This window comes from Psammomys obesus, unplaced genomic scaffold, assembly GCF_907164565.1.
Source record: "Psammomys obesus unplaced genomic scaffold, mPsaObe1.curated_primary_1811, whole genome shotgun sequence".
In the NCBI taxonomy this organism is placed as follows: domain Eukaryota; kingdom Metazoa; phylum Chordata; class Mammalia; order Rodentia; family Muridae; genus Psammomys; species Psammomys obesus.
Window position 1 is genome coordinate 6,519 of NW_026593472.1, and position 19,684 is coordinate 26,202.

Below are 19,684 nucleotides of genomic sequence, written 5' to 3' on the forward strand. Positions count from 1 at the left end.
CTGGCATACTGTACTTGTTTTATTGCACTTGACAGATCCTTAATTCTTTTAGAGAGGGTCTAACACAAGCCTGCTACAGGTTGGCTTGGAACTCACTATGTAGTCTAGAATGGACTAGAATTCACAACGGTCCTCCTGTTGCAGAACTCTGAGCTTTAATGTTTATTATTTGTATGTGTAATGTATGCACACACACATACACACACCTATGTGTGAGTGCTGAGCCCAGAACATGAAGGGAAGGAGTCCTGCTCCCTCACCCTCCACCTGATACATGAGACGGGGTGGGGTGGGGGGGTCTCCACAGAAGCTGGAGCTAGGCTAGCAGCTAGTGTGGCTGAGCACTCTCCCAGGTCCCCCTCTGGGGTGCTGGGATTACAGGCACTTGCAGCCACGCCCAGCTTTTTACCTGGGTGCTTGCACAGAGCCACTCTTCCCCACATCTCCCTATGGGCCCACCCCCCCCACACCTTTTTTTTTTTTAAGAAATGGAAAAGCTAAGGCTGAGACACGGCTGGGTCAGTGAGGTGTCTGGCCCACAGCATGAGGACCTGCTTTAGCAATGGTTTTTGTATCACAACAAAAGCAGAAATAGAGGAAGTACATCAGACTAACAGTCTTCAGCGCTGCAAAGGAGAAAAGAAAATGAAAGGCAGCATGCAGAACAGGAAAATACCTGCGAGACATACATATAAAGGTCTTAATATTCAACCAGCATAAGGACTTCAAACAACTCAGAAAAAAAAAATGAAGAAAGAAAGAAAGAAAGAAAGGAAGGAAGGAAGGAAGGAAGGAAGGAAGGAAGGAAGGAAGGAAGGAAGGAGAAAGAAAGAAAGAAAGAAAGAAAGAAAGAAAGAAAGAAAGAAAGAAAGAAAGAAAGAAAAGAAAGAAAGAAAAGAAAGAAAGAAAGAGTGAGTCACCTGGCTAAAAAATAGAAAAAGGACCAAACAAACACTTCTCAAAACACACAAATGTCCAGTAAGTATCTGAAAGGAGGCTCAGTATCAATCACTGGGGCAATGTAATCAGACCCATGACGGGGGATTAGCCTGCATGTGTTACTGCAGCTATCAGAGAGACAGACACAGTGTCAATGGTGGGAGTCCTCGTACACTAGCATGAGAACGGAAACCAGAAGAGCCATTTTGGAAAACAGTACGGAGGTCCCTGGGCAGATGAGATGCTCAGCAGATAAACCACTTGCTGCCAAGCCTACTGTCCCGAGTTTGACACCTGGGACCAAACAATAGGAAAAAACCAACTCCTGCAGGTTGTATACACACACACACACACACACACCAATAAATAAACTAACATAATTTTTTAAAAATAACATTGAGGCTCCTCAAAAAACTACAAGTGGAATTACTATGTGATTTAGCAACCTTACTTCCGGTATTAAGCCAACAAAAGTGAGAGTAATAAAATGAAGAGTTATCTGCATTCCCAAGTTCACTGTCGCAATGTCTACAATAACCAAGATATAGAATCAACCTGTCTAGTAAATAGGTAAAGAAAGTACGATACTAGTGGTGGACACATCTTTAATCCCAGCACTTGGGAGACAGAGGCAGGCGGATCTTTGTGTGTTTGGGAGAGCCTGGTCTACAGCATTTTACACACACACACACACACACACACACACACACACACACACACACGAGTATTTAAAAGAATAAACTATATTATTTGTGACAACCAAGATAAACTTTGACATAAAGTGAAGTAAGCCAAGTGGAAAATGTCAAAGGACATAAAGTTTCAGTTGTGCAGGAGGCGTTCAGAAGCCCTGTATAGCAGGCGACCAGTGACATGACTGTCAAGTACTCCCTTTATCTAAAGTGTTTTCTCACACAATGTATTTTGATCATATTCTCCCCAGCTTCTTCCAGATCCTCCCCCTACCTTCCTACTTACCCAACCTCATGTTCATTCTGTCACTCTGTCGCTCTGTCTGCCTCAGGAAAACAATTTAAAAAAAAAAAAAAAAGGGAAATCAAAACAGACAAACCAAAAAAGTCACTAAGAAAAAAACAACAAAACAAAAAACACACATTAAGAAATATGGAGTCCATACTCCTGGGCATGGGACCCAAGAATGCGATTGATGTTATCCTTCATTGGAGAAAAGTGAGTTTCCCTTTCCCAGAGGGCATCAACGACACATGCTGTTGTTGAAAATAAATTGGTATTGGACTAAATATGTTTATTATTACTTCTATAATTATTATGCCAGTATTATTTAACCCGCTACTATAATAAAACACAAATACCTGTTAGATTTTATAATTGCCTTATTAACACCTTGGGCAAATAATTCCACCTATACAATCTTTTTTTTTTTAAGATTTATTTATTATTTATACAACATTCTGCCTGCACACCAGATCTTACTATAGATGGTTACAAGCCACCATGTGGTTGCTGGGAATTGAACTCAGGACTTTTGGAAGAACAGTGAATGTTCTTAATCTCTGAGCCATCACTCCAGCCCCCACCTATACTACCTCAATAAGCTCACCATCCACCTTCCAGGCCCCAGCCAATGCTGTCCACCTTACCCATCCTTATCTGGGCTACCTTCCATTTGTAATCATATAAATACTTGCTTATTCTGGATCACTCTTTTCCATACCACTTTCAGAGTCCTTTCTCCTAGCTCACATGGTTCCTTTTCCACAATAACCTATCTGGCTTCTTCTTCTTTCCTGTCTTCGTCTGTCTCCTTCCGGTGATTCTCCTGTCCCCAAAGCCCAGAAACCTTAGCCACGCCTACTCCTGCCTTGCCCAGCTACAGTCCTTTTTTATTAACCAAGCAGGAATATTATCTTAGGCATGTTTGCACAACAAGGGTAAGTGTGTCTGGGCAGTAACCAGGTCTTGAGGGCCAGTAATTAGGATCAAAGTACAAGCAGCAGACCAACCCCCAACAGAATACCATCTTCAGGAGTGGGGCTTGGTCCACTTCCCCTCTGAGAAGAAATTTCAAGTGTTCTATTTGGAGGGCTAGTGAGACAGCTCAGCACGTAAGAACACTTGCTGTTCTTGCCCTACATGAGAATTTGGTTCCTGGCATCCACACTGGGCAGCTCATAGCCATCTCTAACTCCACATCCAGGGACCTGACACTCTCTTCTGGCCGCCTAGGGCACTGTACTAATGTACATGTATACACAGACATACAAAATCTAAAAAAGGAAAATTAGAAAATGGTGTGATGACAACAAAGCTTGAGGCACCCTTACAGTGAAAAAAAAAAAAAAAAAAACTAATAAAGAATAAAATCAGGTCTCAAAATTTAAACTCCCCAAATATTTCAGAATACCATGACGCTGAGTGGAGTAGGAACTTGTCTTGGTTAACGTTTCTACTGCTGTGGTAAGAAACCATTGACTAAAAGCAGCACGGGAAGAAAGGGTTGATTTGACTTACATTTCCCAGAGTCGCAGTCCGTTAAGAGAAGTAAAATGGGACTCTGGAGTGCCAGCTCCTGAGTGATGACACAGAGACTTCTATTTATCACGACTGGGCAGATTCTCAACTAGTCTAATCCGACAAGAGAGATCGTGAATAGCTGGTGGCGGTGGTGGAGGACGAGGTGGCGGACAAGGGCTAAGGGCTGCGGAGGAGGAGGAAGAGGAGGCTGCAGCACACACCTTTAATCCAGCTGTTGGGAGGCAGAGGCAAAACTGGTCTACAGAGCTAGTTCTAGGACAGCCAAAGCTACACAAAGAAAGAAAACAGAACAAAAAAGAGAAGTACTGAATAATCACCTGTGGATAATATCACAAAATAAAATTTGAGATCAAATAACTAGGGGACAAACCACCACACAGACATTTGCTAACAAGTGAAGTTCCAATACCAGAGACTGTTCTGGAATGAAACACCTGGACAAATTAACTTTCCAATGACAGCTTGCAATTAAATCAACTTAAAACTGCCTAAATGAGTTACAGTGCAAACAGGGGAGCATAATTTGTTTCCCTGGACCTAAAAAAAAAGTTGAAATAACCTCAAAAATTAACATTATCTGAAGTAAAATAATTTCTACATGGCAAGTTTAGTGAAATTTTGACTTTTCTCTAAAAATAGTTTTGAATGGATCAACTGATGTCAATAGTCTTTATAGAGACACATTCTACAAGCTGTGATTTCCTCACAAACACAAACGCGCAGACACAGCTTCTTATACGTTAATCATTACAATTTTTTGGTTAAAAAAAATAAAGGTTTTTCTGTTTCAGAGATTTTTTAAAAACTTTTATTTGGAGTTTCAAATGCACATAAGTACAGTAATATCTGCAGGTAGATGAGGCAATTTTTGCAGACCAAAAAAAAAAAAAAAATCATGAATTCCAGGCCAGCCTGAGACACACACTGGGAGACACTACAGCGAAAACTTGTCTCACAGACACTGGTGAGGAGCAAGGGAAAGAAGGGAGGCAAAGAGAAGCAAGGAGTGAGAGGCCATTCTTACACCTATCTACAGTGTCTCTACAGCTCCCTCTGCTGGACACCAACTAAGGGAGAAAAAATGTAGACCCATTGGGAAACGACAGATGAAACTGTGGTCATTCAAATAAGGTCCCGTCTGCCAGTCTTGAACGGTTCAATACTTGGTCCACAGTTGGCGGCTGTCTAGGGAATATTGTGGAGATGTGGCCTTGCTGGAGGAAGTATGTCACAGGGAGCAAGCTTTGAGGTTTCAAAAGACTTGTGCTTTGTCTGTGGATACGTGAGCTCTCTGCTACTGCTCCAGGAGGCTGCTGTCTACTATCTCCACTCTGTCCTGGACTCTAAGCCTCTGGAACCACAAGTGCTGAATAAACTCTTCCATCTGTAAGTTGCCTTGGCACGTGCTTTATTACAACAGCCATAAAAAAGTAACATCATGTGACTCATAACTGCATAATCTTGGTTTGGTTTGATTTTTGAGACAGGGTTTCTTTGGCTATCCTGGAATTAAAGACAGGCACCACTACCTCCCAGCTAAATAAATATAATTTTTATATCTCAAAAATAAACATATACACCCTAGGGGGATCTTAAAAGGGCAAAATGTCTGTCTACCCAAAAATATCTAGCAAAATGACTCAGTGGTTAAGAACACTTGCTGCTCTTACAGAGGAAGTCCAGTTCCCAGTAAGTGGCTCAAAGCACCTGTAACTCCAAAAGACTCATTCTGAAAAGAAGTCATTAAACAATGACTCACTTCCCCAAGGCAGCTGTGGATATTTGAACCAGACTGGGGAGAAAGAGTGAAAAGAAGTAACGTTGCTAAAAAGTGTGAAGAGGTTAATCACGACACTGGTATGCCAAAGGGCAGGAAGCGTAAGGAATAATGACTTAACACTGGAAAAACTGGCTGAAATACTTTGAGACTTCACTATACCACACCATTCATAATCTACTCACTTTCAATATTAAGGTTTATTTTTTCCAGGATGAAGTAACAGTTTAAATAATTACCAGAATTATGTATAAATGAACATTCATTCAGACAAAACATCACTGTTTACAAGTAGCTATGAAATATTCTGCATGTAATAAATATATCTTGTGTTTAGGTTAACAGGCACCATCTTGATAACAGAAACATTTTTTTAAACCAATAAATAAACATTCAAGAAAACAAGGTGTTTATATCTGAAATATGATACAGCCTTAAATGCTTTTCTTCATATAGCACCCAGATTTTCAAATTGTCTAGAAAGTTTCTGAAAATATAACTCCTACCTTAAATCATTAAAATAGCGGCCAAGAAAAAGGTCAATTGAAGACAGAATTTACAATCTATATTCGTAATTCTCCATTCAATAAAATATCAATTACCAATTTATTAAAAGTCAATGGATTGTATATATGCAATCTGTTACTGATGAAAGCCTGAAATATATATATATATTTAAAAGTCACTCTTTTGACAGTACTTAAAATATTGCATTTCTGGTGCAAACCTGAAAACTATGACGCATTTTAATTGCCCTAGTTTTTGTGCGCCCACCTTCAATCTGTAACTATCCATCCAGTTTTGGAGGCTTTTTCTGGTAGGGTTTTTGTTTTGTTTTGTTGTTTTTGTTTTTTTGTAAATACATTTAGTTATATCCCAACACAAAACACTGATAATAATCCTTGGTAAACAAGGAAATGCCAGCCAAGTCTAAACACACAGCTTTGCTCCCGAAGTGCGGCACCAGACTAGATAACAGAAAGAACAATCAATGGCCCTCATTCATAAGTCAGAATGCTCCTGGGAGTCCGCAACTGTTTGAGAATTTGCTGATGTAATCCTGAAGAAAGTGGCAACAGATTTTGTAGACAAATATCAGAGAATAAGTCTTTGATTGATAATTTTTCTATTTATTTCTGCCAAGGCGACTGAAAACACGAAAGCCTTTTCATCAGAGAGGTTAGCATAGATGTCAATTTCCTTTTCCTGTTTTTCTGTTGAAAGAAAAAGGGAAAGCTTAATACAAAGGTAGCAGGTGCAGCAGCTTAAAAACATTTTTGAGGCTTTCAAGTATTTAAGTGACAAATATATATGATGCTATAATATATAGTTCTACTAAACTGAAACTTAAAAAAAATGACACAAGAGGTTTGAAATGAAGACTAAGTGGAGACTATAATTTTATTCATTTACTAATATTATATAATTTCTGTAAAGACCTCCTATTTTTCTCTCCCTTCACTAGTATGACTGTCTCTGTCAAGAAGTTTTCACCCTAGAGGCACCCCTTGGGACAGCAACAGTAACTTTCAGAATATAGGAACACCTCCACCTGAGGCTCCTAAGGAAAAAAAAAAACACCAACTTTGCAGCTGCTACTTCTGCTCTACCCAGTGACAAATGCAAATCATGTTCAAAGCAGAAAATTTGAAAATTAAGCAAAAGAAACAACCCCTACAGTCATTAACCAGCTAAAACATCTTTGTATATGTGTTCCAAATTATTTTTCATATTTTACAATAATTCTATTTTTGTTTTAATATTTTGCTATCTGAATCAAAGTTAAGCACATACAAAATTTGGCCAATTTATTCTGACAAAATTTCATTTAAAAAATGCATTCCTATGTGCACATTTCTTAATTTCCAACTACTTTCCCCGTCAGTTGTTCCTTCCTGTTTTTATAAACAAATCTGTATCCACATAAAACTCTCAGATAGTCCTTCTTCAATTTTCTGCATTATCCATTTTCAAATTTTTTTTTTGCATTATCCATTTTTAATTTAGGAAAATAGTATTTTACTGTTCACATGTCTTATTCCCAGCTCAAACACTCTGCTTATCCCTTCATCTTCTTATATTTAAATCACAATTCTACTAACATTGATTTTCAATGTCTACATTATGACCATGTGAGTGATTTACTTTTCCTGAAGTACCAGTGTTCTCTGAAGTCCTATTTATTTAACTGTGCATGCACATGTGCGTGTGTGCCCTTGTGATAATGCACACAGGCGGAGGTCAAGGATGACTTCTTCTCCCCCCCACCCCCGTGTGTGTTTCAAAGATCAAACTTAGGCGGGCAGGCTCGGCAGCAAGGGCCTTTACTGCTGAGCACTTCACCAGCCCCAAGAGTCTTTTATTTGCTTAGTGCTCATTTCTAAGTCAACTCAAACTCTCTTCCAGTTGTACAAGTCTTTCAAAAAGTTCACACATAATTTTATCTTTGTGGAAAGATCTTTCCAAGTGTCCCAAAATGCTTCATCTGAAATGGCTGCTCTCTAGTCTTGCAAGGCAATTATCACCCCATGATCCTTCTTCAAATGGAGACTCTCCTTATCTGAGAATGTTGCTCTTTGTCCTAGATCCCAGAATCCTTTCTTGGCTCTCTTCTTCACTGTGGTGTGTGCAACTTTCAGTAGCTTCCTGAGAAAGGAGTATGGGTAGCAGAAACCGTGGATTTCAGAAAGTATCATTAGTCTATTTGCACAATAAATTGTAATCCAGTTGAAAAGATTTTAAATTTCTTAGAATTATTAACAAAATAAATTGTCTTTTGACTACTGGTATCACCGCTGAGAAAATTCAACGCTTTTTAAGCTATTTTTTTAAGTTACTGCTATATTTATATGTCATAACCTGATGTACAAATCCTCTAGAATCCACACGTGTTCTGACAGATGCATATATTCATGCAACCCAAATGTTTGTCAAGACCTGTTGGTTTGACTGCAAAACACCTCCCAGTCTTGGGATTTGAACACTTGTTCCCAGCTGGCTGGGGAGTTCAGGGGTGCAGTCTCGCTGGAGGAAGCATGACCCTGTGGGGTAGGCTCTGAGTTAAAAGGTTTGCTTCAAGCTTGCAGGGAAGGCTGTGAACTTCTGCCTCCTGTGTGTGCCTGCCACACTTCTCCACAATGTGGACTCTTATCATTCTGGAAGCATAAGCAAAACTCTTCCATACGGCACTTTTAGTCACAGTGTTTTATCACAGCAGCAGAAAAGTACGCACCAATACAGAAACTACCCTACAAGAGTCCGTGTGTTCTCCCAGTCACTCTCTCCCTAGCCACATGGATTTTGTTTGTTTTTAAACTTAAAATAAATAGCAATCATATACTGTATGGAGTTTCTTTTCTTCTGTTTTAAAACTTCTCAGTGCTATTCATACAGAAGTGTATGTTCCTTGACAGGCAGTACACCACTGCACTCACTCAAATATATTGACTATTCTTTTTGTCTAAAAATCCAGTTTTTTTTTTTTTCTTTAACCAAACAGTGATGATATGCTTTGTTCTGATTTTTTGTTTTTGCTTTTGTCTTGTTTTTAGAGACAGGGTTTCTCTGTGTAGCCTTGGCTGTCCTGGAACTCACTTTGTAGACCAGGCTGGCCTCAAACTCACAGAAATCCACCTGCCTCTGCCTCCTGAGTGCTGGGATTAAAAGTTTGCAGCATCACGCTGGGCCTACTTTGTTTTGATTTTTTAACCTTCCACTGGATTGGGAATTTCAGGGGCCCTTTAGTGTCTTTCAGGTTTGGAAAGATTTCTAAAATTCATTAACAATTTCCTTGTCTTCCATCTTCTACATTCTTTTTTCTGAAACTATTTACAGATGTTACTTTCAAATTGGTCCTTTTAAGTTTTTTATCTTCTTCATTCTATTTTCTCCATTTCTTCCTACTTCTATACTTCCTGGATTCTTTAATTTTTATCTTTGAACCTATTAAAGCTTTTCATTTTGTGACTCACGCATGTTTTGGAGTTTTTCAGTATTTTAAAGTCAGTATTTTGAAAACTATTTTCTAGGTGTGCTTTGCCTTTTACCTACACTGCCTTTCAAGTGTCACATAGTTCCTCTTTCCTGGGCATTCTCTACCAATTATCTTTTTCTCCTTTTAATTTATTCTTGACCTTTTCTACTAGATGCTTTCTTCTAGAGATCTTGGTAATTTATGGTGATTTGTTCATATTTAAAAGTATTTTTAAAGGCAATTAGAAGAAGCATGTGAGAAGCCTGGCTCTAGTTTTGAAATGCATATGGTCTCCCAGGCGCTTCCTTGTGAACTCCTAAGTAACAGTGTGAGCTGTGGGCCTTTTCTCCTGAGCAAGACTGCTCCTGACCTCTCCTACCTGGAAGATACAAACCCAGTCAGAGTTTGGTATTTACTGTGTTAAATCTCGGTATCCCTGGGCTTTTGCATACTGTCTTTGCTCCTGTCCTTGTCTGGTGTTCCCTAGGCCAAGACTGCTTTTTCTTTTCCTCTTCAAAGCATCAACTTGATGGGTAGAGAACTTTTCCCTTTCCATTTTCTCCTCTTCCTAGTCTCTCTCTCTTTCTCCTCAAATCAAAAAGCAAGAAGTCAACTAAATTATTTTTATTCAGTGTCAGGTTTTTTTTTTAATTCATTGTGTTAAAATTAAATTTTAATTTAAAATTAAGTTTACTTCAAGGTTTTCAAGTTCCTGGGGAGCAAAGGACCAATAAAGATAGAATAAATTAAACTAAACAGCTGCTTAGCAGTACAAAGCATTACCTAAGAAGTCTTTTGTAAGATGCACAGGCATTCCTTGTTGTGTTATATTTAAGGACAATGAACTATATCAAGATGGTACCAAGCCTCACCCTCCTGCTTTTATGAAGTCTTAGTACAAAACAGCTTTATGCACTCACACATTGCTTATAGCTGTTTTCCAGAGTTCAGGAGTAGAGACAGAGAGACCACTGTAGGGACCACAAAGCAAAAAATATTTACTTTTGGACTCTACACAGGGAAAAATACCTATAGTTTACTGAGGTCCCGATGTACATAATTACTTTACTCCAGAAGTGATAAGATTTGCCCATAGTCCCAACTCTTAGATGCTAATATAGAAAGATCGTAAGTGAAGGGAGTTGGTTAGAGAGCCTTGGCTAATGGCAAGATGCCATCTTAAAAAAAAAAAAAATCCAGATTATACCATTAAATTTCCTGAAATTTTTATCAAAAGAAAAAATTAGTAATTTGGCTTCTGGGGATTTAGTTCTGTATAAGAATCCTTGTCTAGCAAGTGCAAGGTCCTGGGTTCAAGCTCCCAAACTGGGGAACTGGGGGAACAGTGGCTATCTTAGGAAACAGATCTACCTGTCTCTGTCTCCCAGCTGCTGGATCAGAGACATGCAGCACCACTCCTAACCGAAAAGATAATTAAAGAGAAAATATCTAAAAAATATCCACTGCCAAATAAATGCTTCTTTTTCAAGTAAGAATAAATGTCAATGTTGCATACATGGAACACATACATGGCCAACAAGATAGTCTTTGTTTCCCCGACTGTCCTCACCCACTGTAACTGCATACTCAAAACCTTTCCTTCCTCATTTCTTCAGCTACATTCCTTTTATTTTAATTGAAAACAATGTTCTGTTTCTTGAGCAAGCAGAACTTTTTTTCTTCTCTGTGGACTTTGCTTGCCCAGTTTCTATTCCAAAACAGTCTTTTAAATAATATTTTTCTGGTGACTTCATTGCTAAAGAAGCATATTTAAATTAAGTAAATAACTCAAAGTAGCTGGAAGAGTGTAACAGAACAGAAAGAAAAAAAAAGAGTAAGATTACTCAAAGAATTGAGAAATATCTAAGTGAAGACTTTATACAATAGTTCATTATGATACAAACTTTATTTCTTTAATGGCATAACATCAAGACACTTTTCAAGCTATATAACAGAGAAATCATGAATAATTCTGTCTCAAATAACATTTGAATTTTTATAGAAAATATCTGTATACCTAAAATTAAGTGTTTGCAAATTGTAACTAACAAATAACAATTACAAATATATTTTACTGAAGATGAAATTGTGTTGGTTGAGGGTTTTAAATAAATATAAAGACCTGCTTTTAAAAAAGTACATTCACTTGTACTGTTATCTGAAAGAAGTCACAAATACAATTACCTTTGAACTTTTTTTACCACCAGTTTATAACAATGTGGATTTTATCTAATGTAACCCTTTAGGTGTCTAGTAAGAATTTGAGTTTTAATTTGTTTTTATTTTAAAAAGAAGAACATAAGGGCTCAGAGTGTGGATCAGTAGTAGAAGTTTATCTGGCCTGTGTACTGGGCTCAAAACTCAGTACTAAAATAAAAAATACAAAAGGCTTTTAAACCAAAATATGAATTGTGATTTTTTTTTTTAATGTCTAAGAGCTCAAACCTTCCATTATATTCACTACTATTATCTAATTATGATCTCTTGTCAGCTTAACACTTGAAAAAGGACTGCTGGGATTTAGTCATACCTCTTTCTTCCTCGTGTTTTTTGGCAGATGTACTTTTAGGTCTTCCTCTTCCTCGTCTGATATGGTCTGAATGGCTGTTACTTCGAGATCTCTTTCTGTTTTCTAAATCTTTATTTACTGTAGAATTTATCTTCTCTCTCCTAACTCTTTCTGTTCGCCTCCTCTTGGCCTCATGCTTGTTTTCTGTATGAATAAAAGTGATTTATTTTAGGGCTTCAAAACAACTGTCTGCCCAAGATCTCACCACCTTCCTTCTTCTTCCTGGCATATTTTGTACATCTGTGAAACTCTAGTCATATCTCACCCATACTCACACAGAACAAAGAAACAACAGGATTCCGATCTACGCAAGTTAGGGAAAAACTTGTGAGAGAAAACAAATGTCTTCATTTGCAGCTTTAATTTAAGCTCCTGTAAATTTAAACTACACAACAACCCTTTCTCCTTTTTTCATCACGTTTCCAAGTTTAACATAGTGAAATACACAGAGGGGGTGGGGTTAGATCCATTGCTTCCTGCTCCTTATCTAAATTACAGACAGTATGTCAAATGTATAGAAGCAAAACTGGCGTTAGGTACAAAAAACCAACTACAGAGCACCCATATAACATATTTCTAAAACACAGAAGATAAGGAATTTTCACTTAACCCACAAAGAAGGTAATCACTGATATAACAGAATTTTGTTCCATAAACGGAACAAACAATCCAGGTACTTTACTAATATTTCATTACTATAAGAAGCCACTCCCCTATGCCAAACAAATCAAAATGTTAGATTAAAATATTCTTTACTTCAAAATTTTACTTCAAAATTCTTTTACTTCAAAAATTAGAAAGCTACCTTTCAAATACCTAAAATTACAATGGTAAAAGGGGGAAAGATGGAGACTTCAGGACCAGTCTGAGCTATACAGTGAGAGTATCTTTAAGGGGGGAGGGGACCATAGCGGCACATGCCCTCGGGAAGCAGAGAAAAATGGATCTCTGTGCGTGTGAGGACAGGCTGAAGCCACAGTTTCAGAACAGCCAGAACTACACAAAGAAACCCTGTCTCAAAAAAGAAGTGTGGGGCTGGAGAGATGGCTCAGAGGTTAAGTGCACTGGCTATTCTTCCAAAGGTCCTGAGTTCAATTCCCAGCAACCACATGGTGGCTCACCACCATCTATAATAATACCTGGTACCCTCTTCTGGTGTGCATCTGTGCATGCAGGCAGAATATTGCATAAATAATCAATAAAAATAAATAAAAAAAAAGAAGGGGAGCTAGAGAGGTGTCTCATCAGTTAAGAGCACTGTCTGCTCTTCCAGAGGACCTGGGTTCAAATCCCAGCAACCACATGGCAGCTCAGACCTGTCTGTAACTCCAGTTCCATGGGATCTGACACCTTCACACAGATAATACAATCAGGCAAACATAAATAAATTAAAAAATAAATAAAAGAAGTAAAAAAAAAAAAGAAGAAGTGAGTGGGAGGGAAATCAAAATTAATTTCCTCTATATGTCATTGCAGAATAGTTTATCCTAGGCCTAAGACTCAAGAATAACAAGAATATTCAGTTATTCCAGACTGCAAAAAAGTTATCGACTATAATTGAGGACTTTAATATTAAAGAGGCAAGGTCACCAGGCACAGCGGCACAGGCCTGTAATCCCAGCACTTGGGAGGCAGAAGCAGGAGGAGTTTGTGAGTTTGAGGCCAGCTTATGAGCTTTCAGAGGGGAGGACTCTGAAAGGACTCACCTGGGAACTGGGCTCCAAGCCACGTTTGTTAAGTTGTGGCAAAGAATCTGGCTACATTCTAGACCCATACTGAGATGCTGAACAAGACTGAATTCAAGACTAATGAATTAACTTATTTGTCAAGGAAATTTCAAGCAGGATAACATTCAGGCTATGTAAGTTTCTGTTCTACAAAAAAGAGAACAAGTGAGGCAGAAAGACAGAAAACAATGTGCAGGCTTGTGAGGAAGGGAATGTGAGCTTAAAGTTATAGACAATGATGGTGCGAACAACGCATCCTTAATTGTTACACAAATTAGTGTCACTAGAAAGAGACTTCATACTCTGCAATGGATCAGAAGGGTCACCCGCTTAAGGAAGGCCCTGTCTTGTGAAAACATAAAATCACCTGAATGGGTAAGAACTGAATTGGGAATGCTGACCTGGGAGTGCTGTCTAGGAAAACACTTGTAATCTCAAAGGCAAAAGGTGGATTCAACTCTAGTTCACAGGAGTCAGGCTACATCTTCAACTGGAAGTAGGACTTTGTACTAGCTTTGCAGGAATGAAAAAAGCAAAAGGAAGGTGTCTTTTCCGCACAGCCACTGAGGCCAGGCAGAGTGACAGGGCTGGGTGCCCAAGGACACAGCCTGAGCTGCAAGGACCGTGGGACTCTGAGCTCCTGAAAAGACAGTGGCAGGCTGGCAGGACAGTGAGCCAGTGGGAGGCTGTGTGCTACAGAGGACAGTGCTCAGACGGCTCCATCACAGCACAGACGCCAGACACGGAGCTGCTGGATGGGGCTTTCCCTGGAGGACTTCAGTCTTGCTGTGGTCTGATGTGTTCTTGCTTAGCCTTCATTTCTTCTTTTTGGAATATGTACTGTGCCACTGTACTCTAAATATGTAAGCTGTAGGGGTGCTGTTTTATTTTTATAGGGCTCAGTTAATAGACTCTTGAGTCTTAACAGACACTTTGCCTTTTGAACAGTGCTGGGACTGTCAAATGCTATCAAGACTTCTAAGGTTGGAATAGATGGATGTTCCATAATGACATGGCCATGAGCATAGAGGTCCAGGAGCAGAATGTTGTACTTTAAATGTGAAATGGTTCCTATAAGTACAAGTGTTTGAGCACCGTGTTCTAAGTGCTTTTCTGGAAGGTTGTGAAATATTTAGGGAGGTGAGGTCTTCTTTCTTAAAAAAAAAAAGTAGATGACTGTGGGGATGCTTTAAAGCTTTATAGTCTAGCTCCACTTCCTACTATTCTGTTTTTTTGACTTCACACTCCTACTTTCCATGCCTTCCTTGTCCTGATGGAACACACCTCTTAAAACTGTAAGCCAAAATAAACCCTTATCCCTTATTGATTCTTGTCAAATATTTTCTTACAGCGATAATTAATATAGTGACCAAAAATGAAGAAAACACCCAATAAATCTGTAACAGACCTAGGCAGAACTGTTATTTACTTATTTGGGGAGCTGTTGTTTGGGCGTTTGTTTGTCTGCTTGTTTTAAGACAGGGTCATTATGTAGCCCTAGCTGTCCTGGAACTATCTAGACTAGGCTGTCCTAGAACTCAAAGAGATCCAATTGCCTGTTTCCCCAGTGCTGGGATTAAAATGGTATGCCACCACACCCAGCCTGACAGAAATGTTAGCAAGTAATATTACTCTCTCAAGACTCTCTTGCAAGGAAAGTGGTCAGAAAACTAGCTCTGACCAATAATACATTTAGTGGAACTGGTAAGGTTTCCACAGAGTTTTTTCTTTAAGCATGGCTAGTATGTCCCTTTATTCTTCCGCCCTTCCACTTTCTTCCTGCTGGGAATGTCTATGGGACACACAGATGCAACAGTTACCCTATAATAAGTATGACAGCCCCATCTTTCCTTGAGAGAGAAAGGAGCCCAGCCCTCGCCCTTCACCATAGTCACTGCAGTATTAACTGAGTGGTCTGTAACACTGACATATAGTCCGCTAAGTACACAGGAGTAACAGAGAGGACAAGGAAGAAAAAAAAGAAACTGATTTTAAACTAAGTTGCAGCTGAGTTGATAAGAGTATTTGCCTGGAATACAGAAGGACCTGGGTTTGACCTCCAGCACCACCCATCATTTCAGGTGTTTGAGAAGAGAGTTGCTGGAACTCACCTTTGGTTACAAAGTGATCTTGAGCTGAACTCAGGATACATTCTACCCTGTCTTTAAAATTTAAAAACTGACGCCTGCCTACAGATTGGGAAAGAATCTTCACTAACTCTTTATCTGACAGAGGACTAATATCCAGTATATACAAAGAACTAAAGAAGCTGAAGAGCAGCAAACCAAGTAATCCAATTAAAAAATGGGGAGCAGGGCTAAACAGAGAATTCTCGACAGAGGAATATCGAATGGCAGAGAAACACTTAAAGAAATGCTCATCCTCATTAGCCATCAGGGAAATGCAAATCAAAACGACCCTGAGATATCACCTTACACCCATCAGAATGGCCAAGATGAAAAACTCAAGGGACAACACATGCTGGAGAGGTTGTGGAGAAAGGGGAACCCTCCTCCACTGCTGGTGGGAATGTAAACTGATACAACCACTCTGGAAATCTATCTGGCGCTTTCTAAGACAATTAGGAATAGTGCTTCCTCAAGACCCAGCTATACCACTGCTAGGTATATACCCAAAGTTTGCTCAAGTACACAAAAGGGATATTTGCTCAACCATGTTTATAGCAGCATTATTTGTAATAGCCAGAACTTGGAAACAACCCAGATGTCCCTCAACGGAGGAATGGGTACAGAAATTGTGGTGTTTTTACACAATGGAATACTACTCAGCAATCAAAAAGGAGGAAATCATGAAATTTGCAGGCAAATGGTGGGATCTAGAAAAGATCATCCTGAGTGAAATATCCCAGAAGGAGAAAGACAAACACGGTATATACTCACTTATATAGACCTATAAGATACGATAAACATAATGAAATCTATACACCTAAAAAAGATAATCAAGAGAGCGGACATGGGGTAAGATTATCAATCCTCGTTTTGAAAGACAGATGGGATGCGCATTGAACATTGACAGGAGTCTACTGAGCACATTTGAAAGACTCTAACTAGCAGTGTTTTCAAAACAAGGACTCATGGCCAAACCTTTGGCAGAGTACAGGGAATCATAAGAAAGAAGGGGAGTTAGTCTGATGAGGAAAGGATAGGAGCTCCACAAGGACCAAATATATCTGGGCACAAGGTCTTTTCTGAGACTGACATGCAACCAAGGACCATGTATGAATTTAACCTAGAACCTCTGCTCAGATGTAGCCTGTGGTAGCTCAGTAACCAATTGGTTTCCCATAGTGAGGGGAACAAGGACTATTTCTAACAGGAACTCAATGAGTGGCTCTTTGGCCTCCCCACCCCCCAAGGGAGGAGCAGTCCTGTTAGGCCACAGAGGAGAGCTTTGCAGCCAGTCCTGAAGATACCTGATAAAACAGGATCAGATGAATGGGGAGGAGGTCCCCCCTATTAGTGGACTTGGCAAGGGGCACGGTGGAGATGAGGGAGGGAGGGAGGGACTGGGAGGGAATGAGGGATCGGGACATGGCTGGGATACAGAGTTAATAAAATGTAACTGATAAGAAAAAAAAAATAAAAAATAAAATGTTAAAAAAAAAATTTTAAAAACTGGCCCCAAACAGAAGCCTTGAGCCTTCAAGTGGGAGATATGTATGTATGTTTGCATGCTAGGTGAGCTCTCTAACACTGAGTTACACCCATAACCCTGCAAGAAAACACTGCAAAGCAAAGGAAAGTTAGAGTAATGTTAGTGTAAACGTCACAGAGGAAGATAAAAAATACAATGCCACATAGAGGGTATGTGTGTGGGGGGGGTGTCTCTGTGTATGTGTATTTAGGACTTTCTAGGTATGAAACAGCTGGTGGGACGTGTGGAGACAGAGAATGAATGGATGAATGAATACATGACTATCTTGAGAGTATGATGGAAAGAAATCCCAATGCAAAACTGTGCAAGAGAGCTAAAAACAGTCTGGCGGTTGGAGCGCAATCTACAGTTAAGAGCACTGGCTGCTCTTCCAGGGGACCTACAGTCAGTTCCCAGCACCCACATGGCAGCTCAGTACTATCTGTAACTGACAGTTACAAGAAATCTGACTCCTGGCTTCTGAGGGCACCAGGCATGAAAGTGGTGTACACACATACATACCGGAAGATAAACCATATACATAAAACAAAACGATCTTTTACTGCCCAGAACATTACCTACTATTGCTTGTCCTATGTTATTAACCCAGCTAACCCAGAAGAGAGAGTGTGTGTGTGTGTGTATCCTTTGATCCTAGCACCTGGAGGCAGAAACAGGTGGATCTCTTTGAGTCACAGGCCAGCCTAGTCTACACTGTAAGCTCTGGCCCAATTAAAAAAAAAAATAAAATTACTCTAACCGGGGCTGTCAATCACCTAGCCAAAAAGAATATGTCCCCCAAGAAATGTGATTCACCTAAAAACATGATAAGGAGATGGGAAGACTAATCGTGCTCTTAATGAAACCATTTACTTGAGCTTCTCAGAAGGCCTCTCTCAAAGCAGTCACCACTTTTCTGAGCTCCTACTCAAAAAGTGTACCTTTTCCTTTAACCTTTATGTCTTTTTTTCCCATGTCAACAAAAGTCCTAACCATGCTGCCCTATCATTCTGAACACACACACACTCTCTCTGAATAAACTCTCCCCAATCCCTGATCCTCTGTGCAGCTGCCTGCCAACCTCCACTGTTTGACCCTACCAGAAGGTAGTGTGTCTTTTCCTCCTCCCTGCCCTGTGTTTTTCCTCAAACTCTAATAAAAATAGTCCTTGAACTTGCTTCTGTTTTAAAATTATTTTATTAACAAGCGTAAGAACCCACAAAAAGAGAACCCCTGGGCCTGTTCTTAGAAGCCAAGGATGAAAGAGAGCCGAGGCTGATCAATAACTCTTAATCTTCCTGTCACAGGCCTCCTGAGCACTGGATCTCTCTCTCTCTCTCTCTTTCTCTCTCATTAAAGTGAATTTACCATTCTAAGATTCTGTTTTGTTTTAAGCCGGACACAGTGGTGCACACCTGTAGTCCCAGTGTTCTGGGAGGCAGAGGCAGGTGAATCTCTTTGAATTCAAGGCCAGCCTGGTCTACAAAGCTAGTCCAGGACAGCTAAGGCTACACAGAGAAACCTTGTCTTGAAAAATCAAAATAATAGTAATAAGAAGAACACTATTTTTTTTTGTTTGCTTGTTGGCCTTTGTTCATGGGTAATCTAAAAGTTGCAGTTTAATCATTTTCCTTTTTATCCTTCTCTCAATTAAAAAAAATAAGGTGGTCATTTGACTAAGCTTACCTGAAACATCTACGTACTGAGAAGTAAACAGGTAAAATGTTAACAAATTCCCATTTTAATTGTCTTGAATATTTTTTCTCACCTTTAAAGGAAGTCTTATGGACTAAATCTGATTTAGAACTTGTTTACATTTTCTTCTACAAGTTTTATAATTAACATTCTAGAAAGAAAGATACAGCCAGTAATTAACTGTAAAATAGAACCTCTAATGAGAATCTACATCTGGAAAATAAAGATCTAGAACAAGCTGAGTTAATTAACTCTTCCCTTAGTAATGGTAACTGGTTAACAGCTGATTTAGGAATACTCCAGGGAGGGTGAGAAGGCAGGTGGGGAGAAGCACTGTGATCCTGGAGCCACATAGTAAAAGGAGAGAACCAGCTTTGACAAGCTGTCTGCTTACCCCACCTCCAATATGCACACCATGACATCTGTCCCCAAGTAAGTAAATGTAACTTGGTACGGAGTCACAATTTAAGAAACCCAGTGTTTCCTTTAATTGCTCTTTTGAAGAAATCTCTTCTGCACTGGACATGACGGTGCAGGCCAATAAATGCTAGCACTGAAAGACTGGGCCATCCTGTGCTAACACCATGTTCTAGGCCAGAAAGAGCTACAAAGTAATGTCCTCAATGTCAAGCTTAATTGCAAAGGTGAGATGGCTTGGTGGGTAAAGAGGTTTACTGCACAAGCCTGGCATTCCTGAGTTTCATCCCTGTACCCAGGGTGGAAAGAAAACAGACTCCTGAAAGCTACCACCTGACTCCCTATGCTCAATATAGCACATGGATGCCAACACACACACACACACACACACACACACACACACACACACACACACA

The 19,684-nt window shown here is 39.5% G+C and overlaps 1 protein-coding gene across 1 annotated transcript; it reads right to left on the reverse strand.

Annotated features, from left to right (window-relative positions):
- Nucleotides 1-5,415: 5,415 nt before the first annotated feature.
- LOC129684151 (UPF0547 protein C16orf87 homolog) lies at nt 5,416-11,919 on the reverse strand (the record flags this gene model as incomplete). Its single annotated transcript, XM_055617224.1, is given in 2 exon segments — nt 5,416-6,447; nt 11,737-11,919. Coding segments are annotated over 2 exon segments (302 nt in total), but the record flags the coding sequence as incomplete, so codon positions are not given.
- Nucleotides 11,920-19,684: the final 7,765 nt, after the last annotated feature.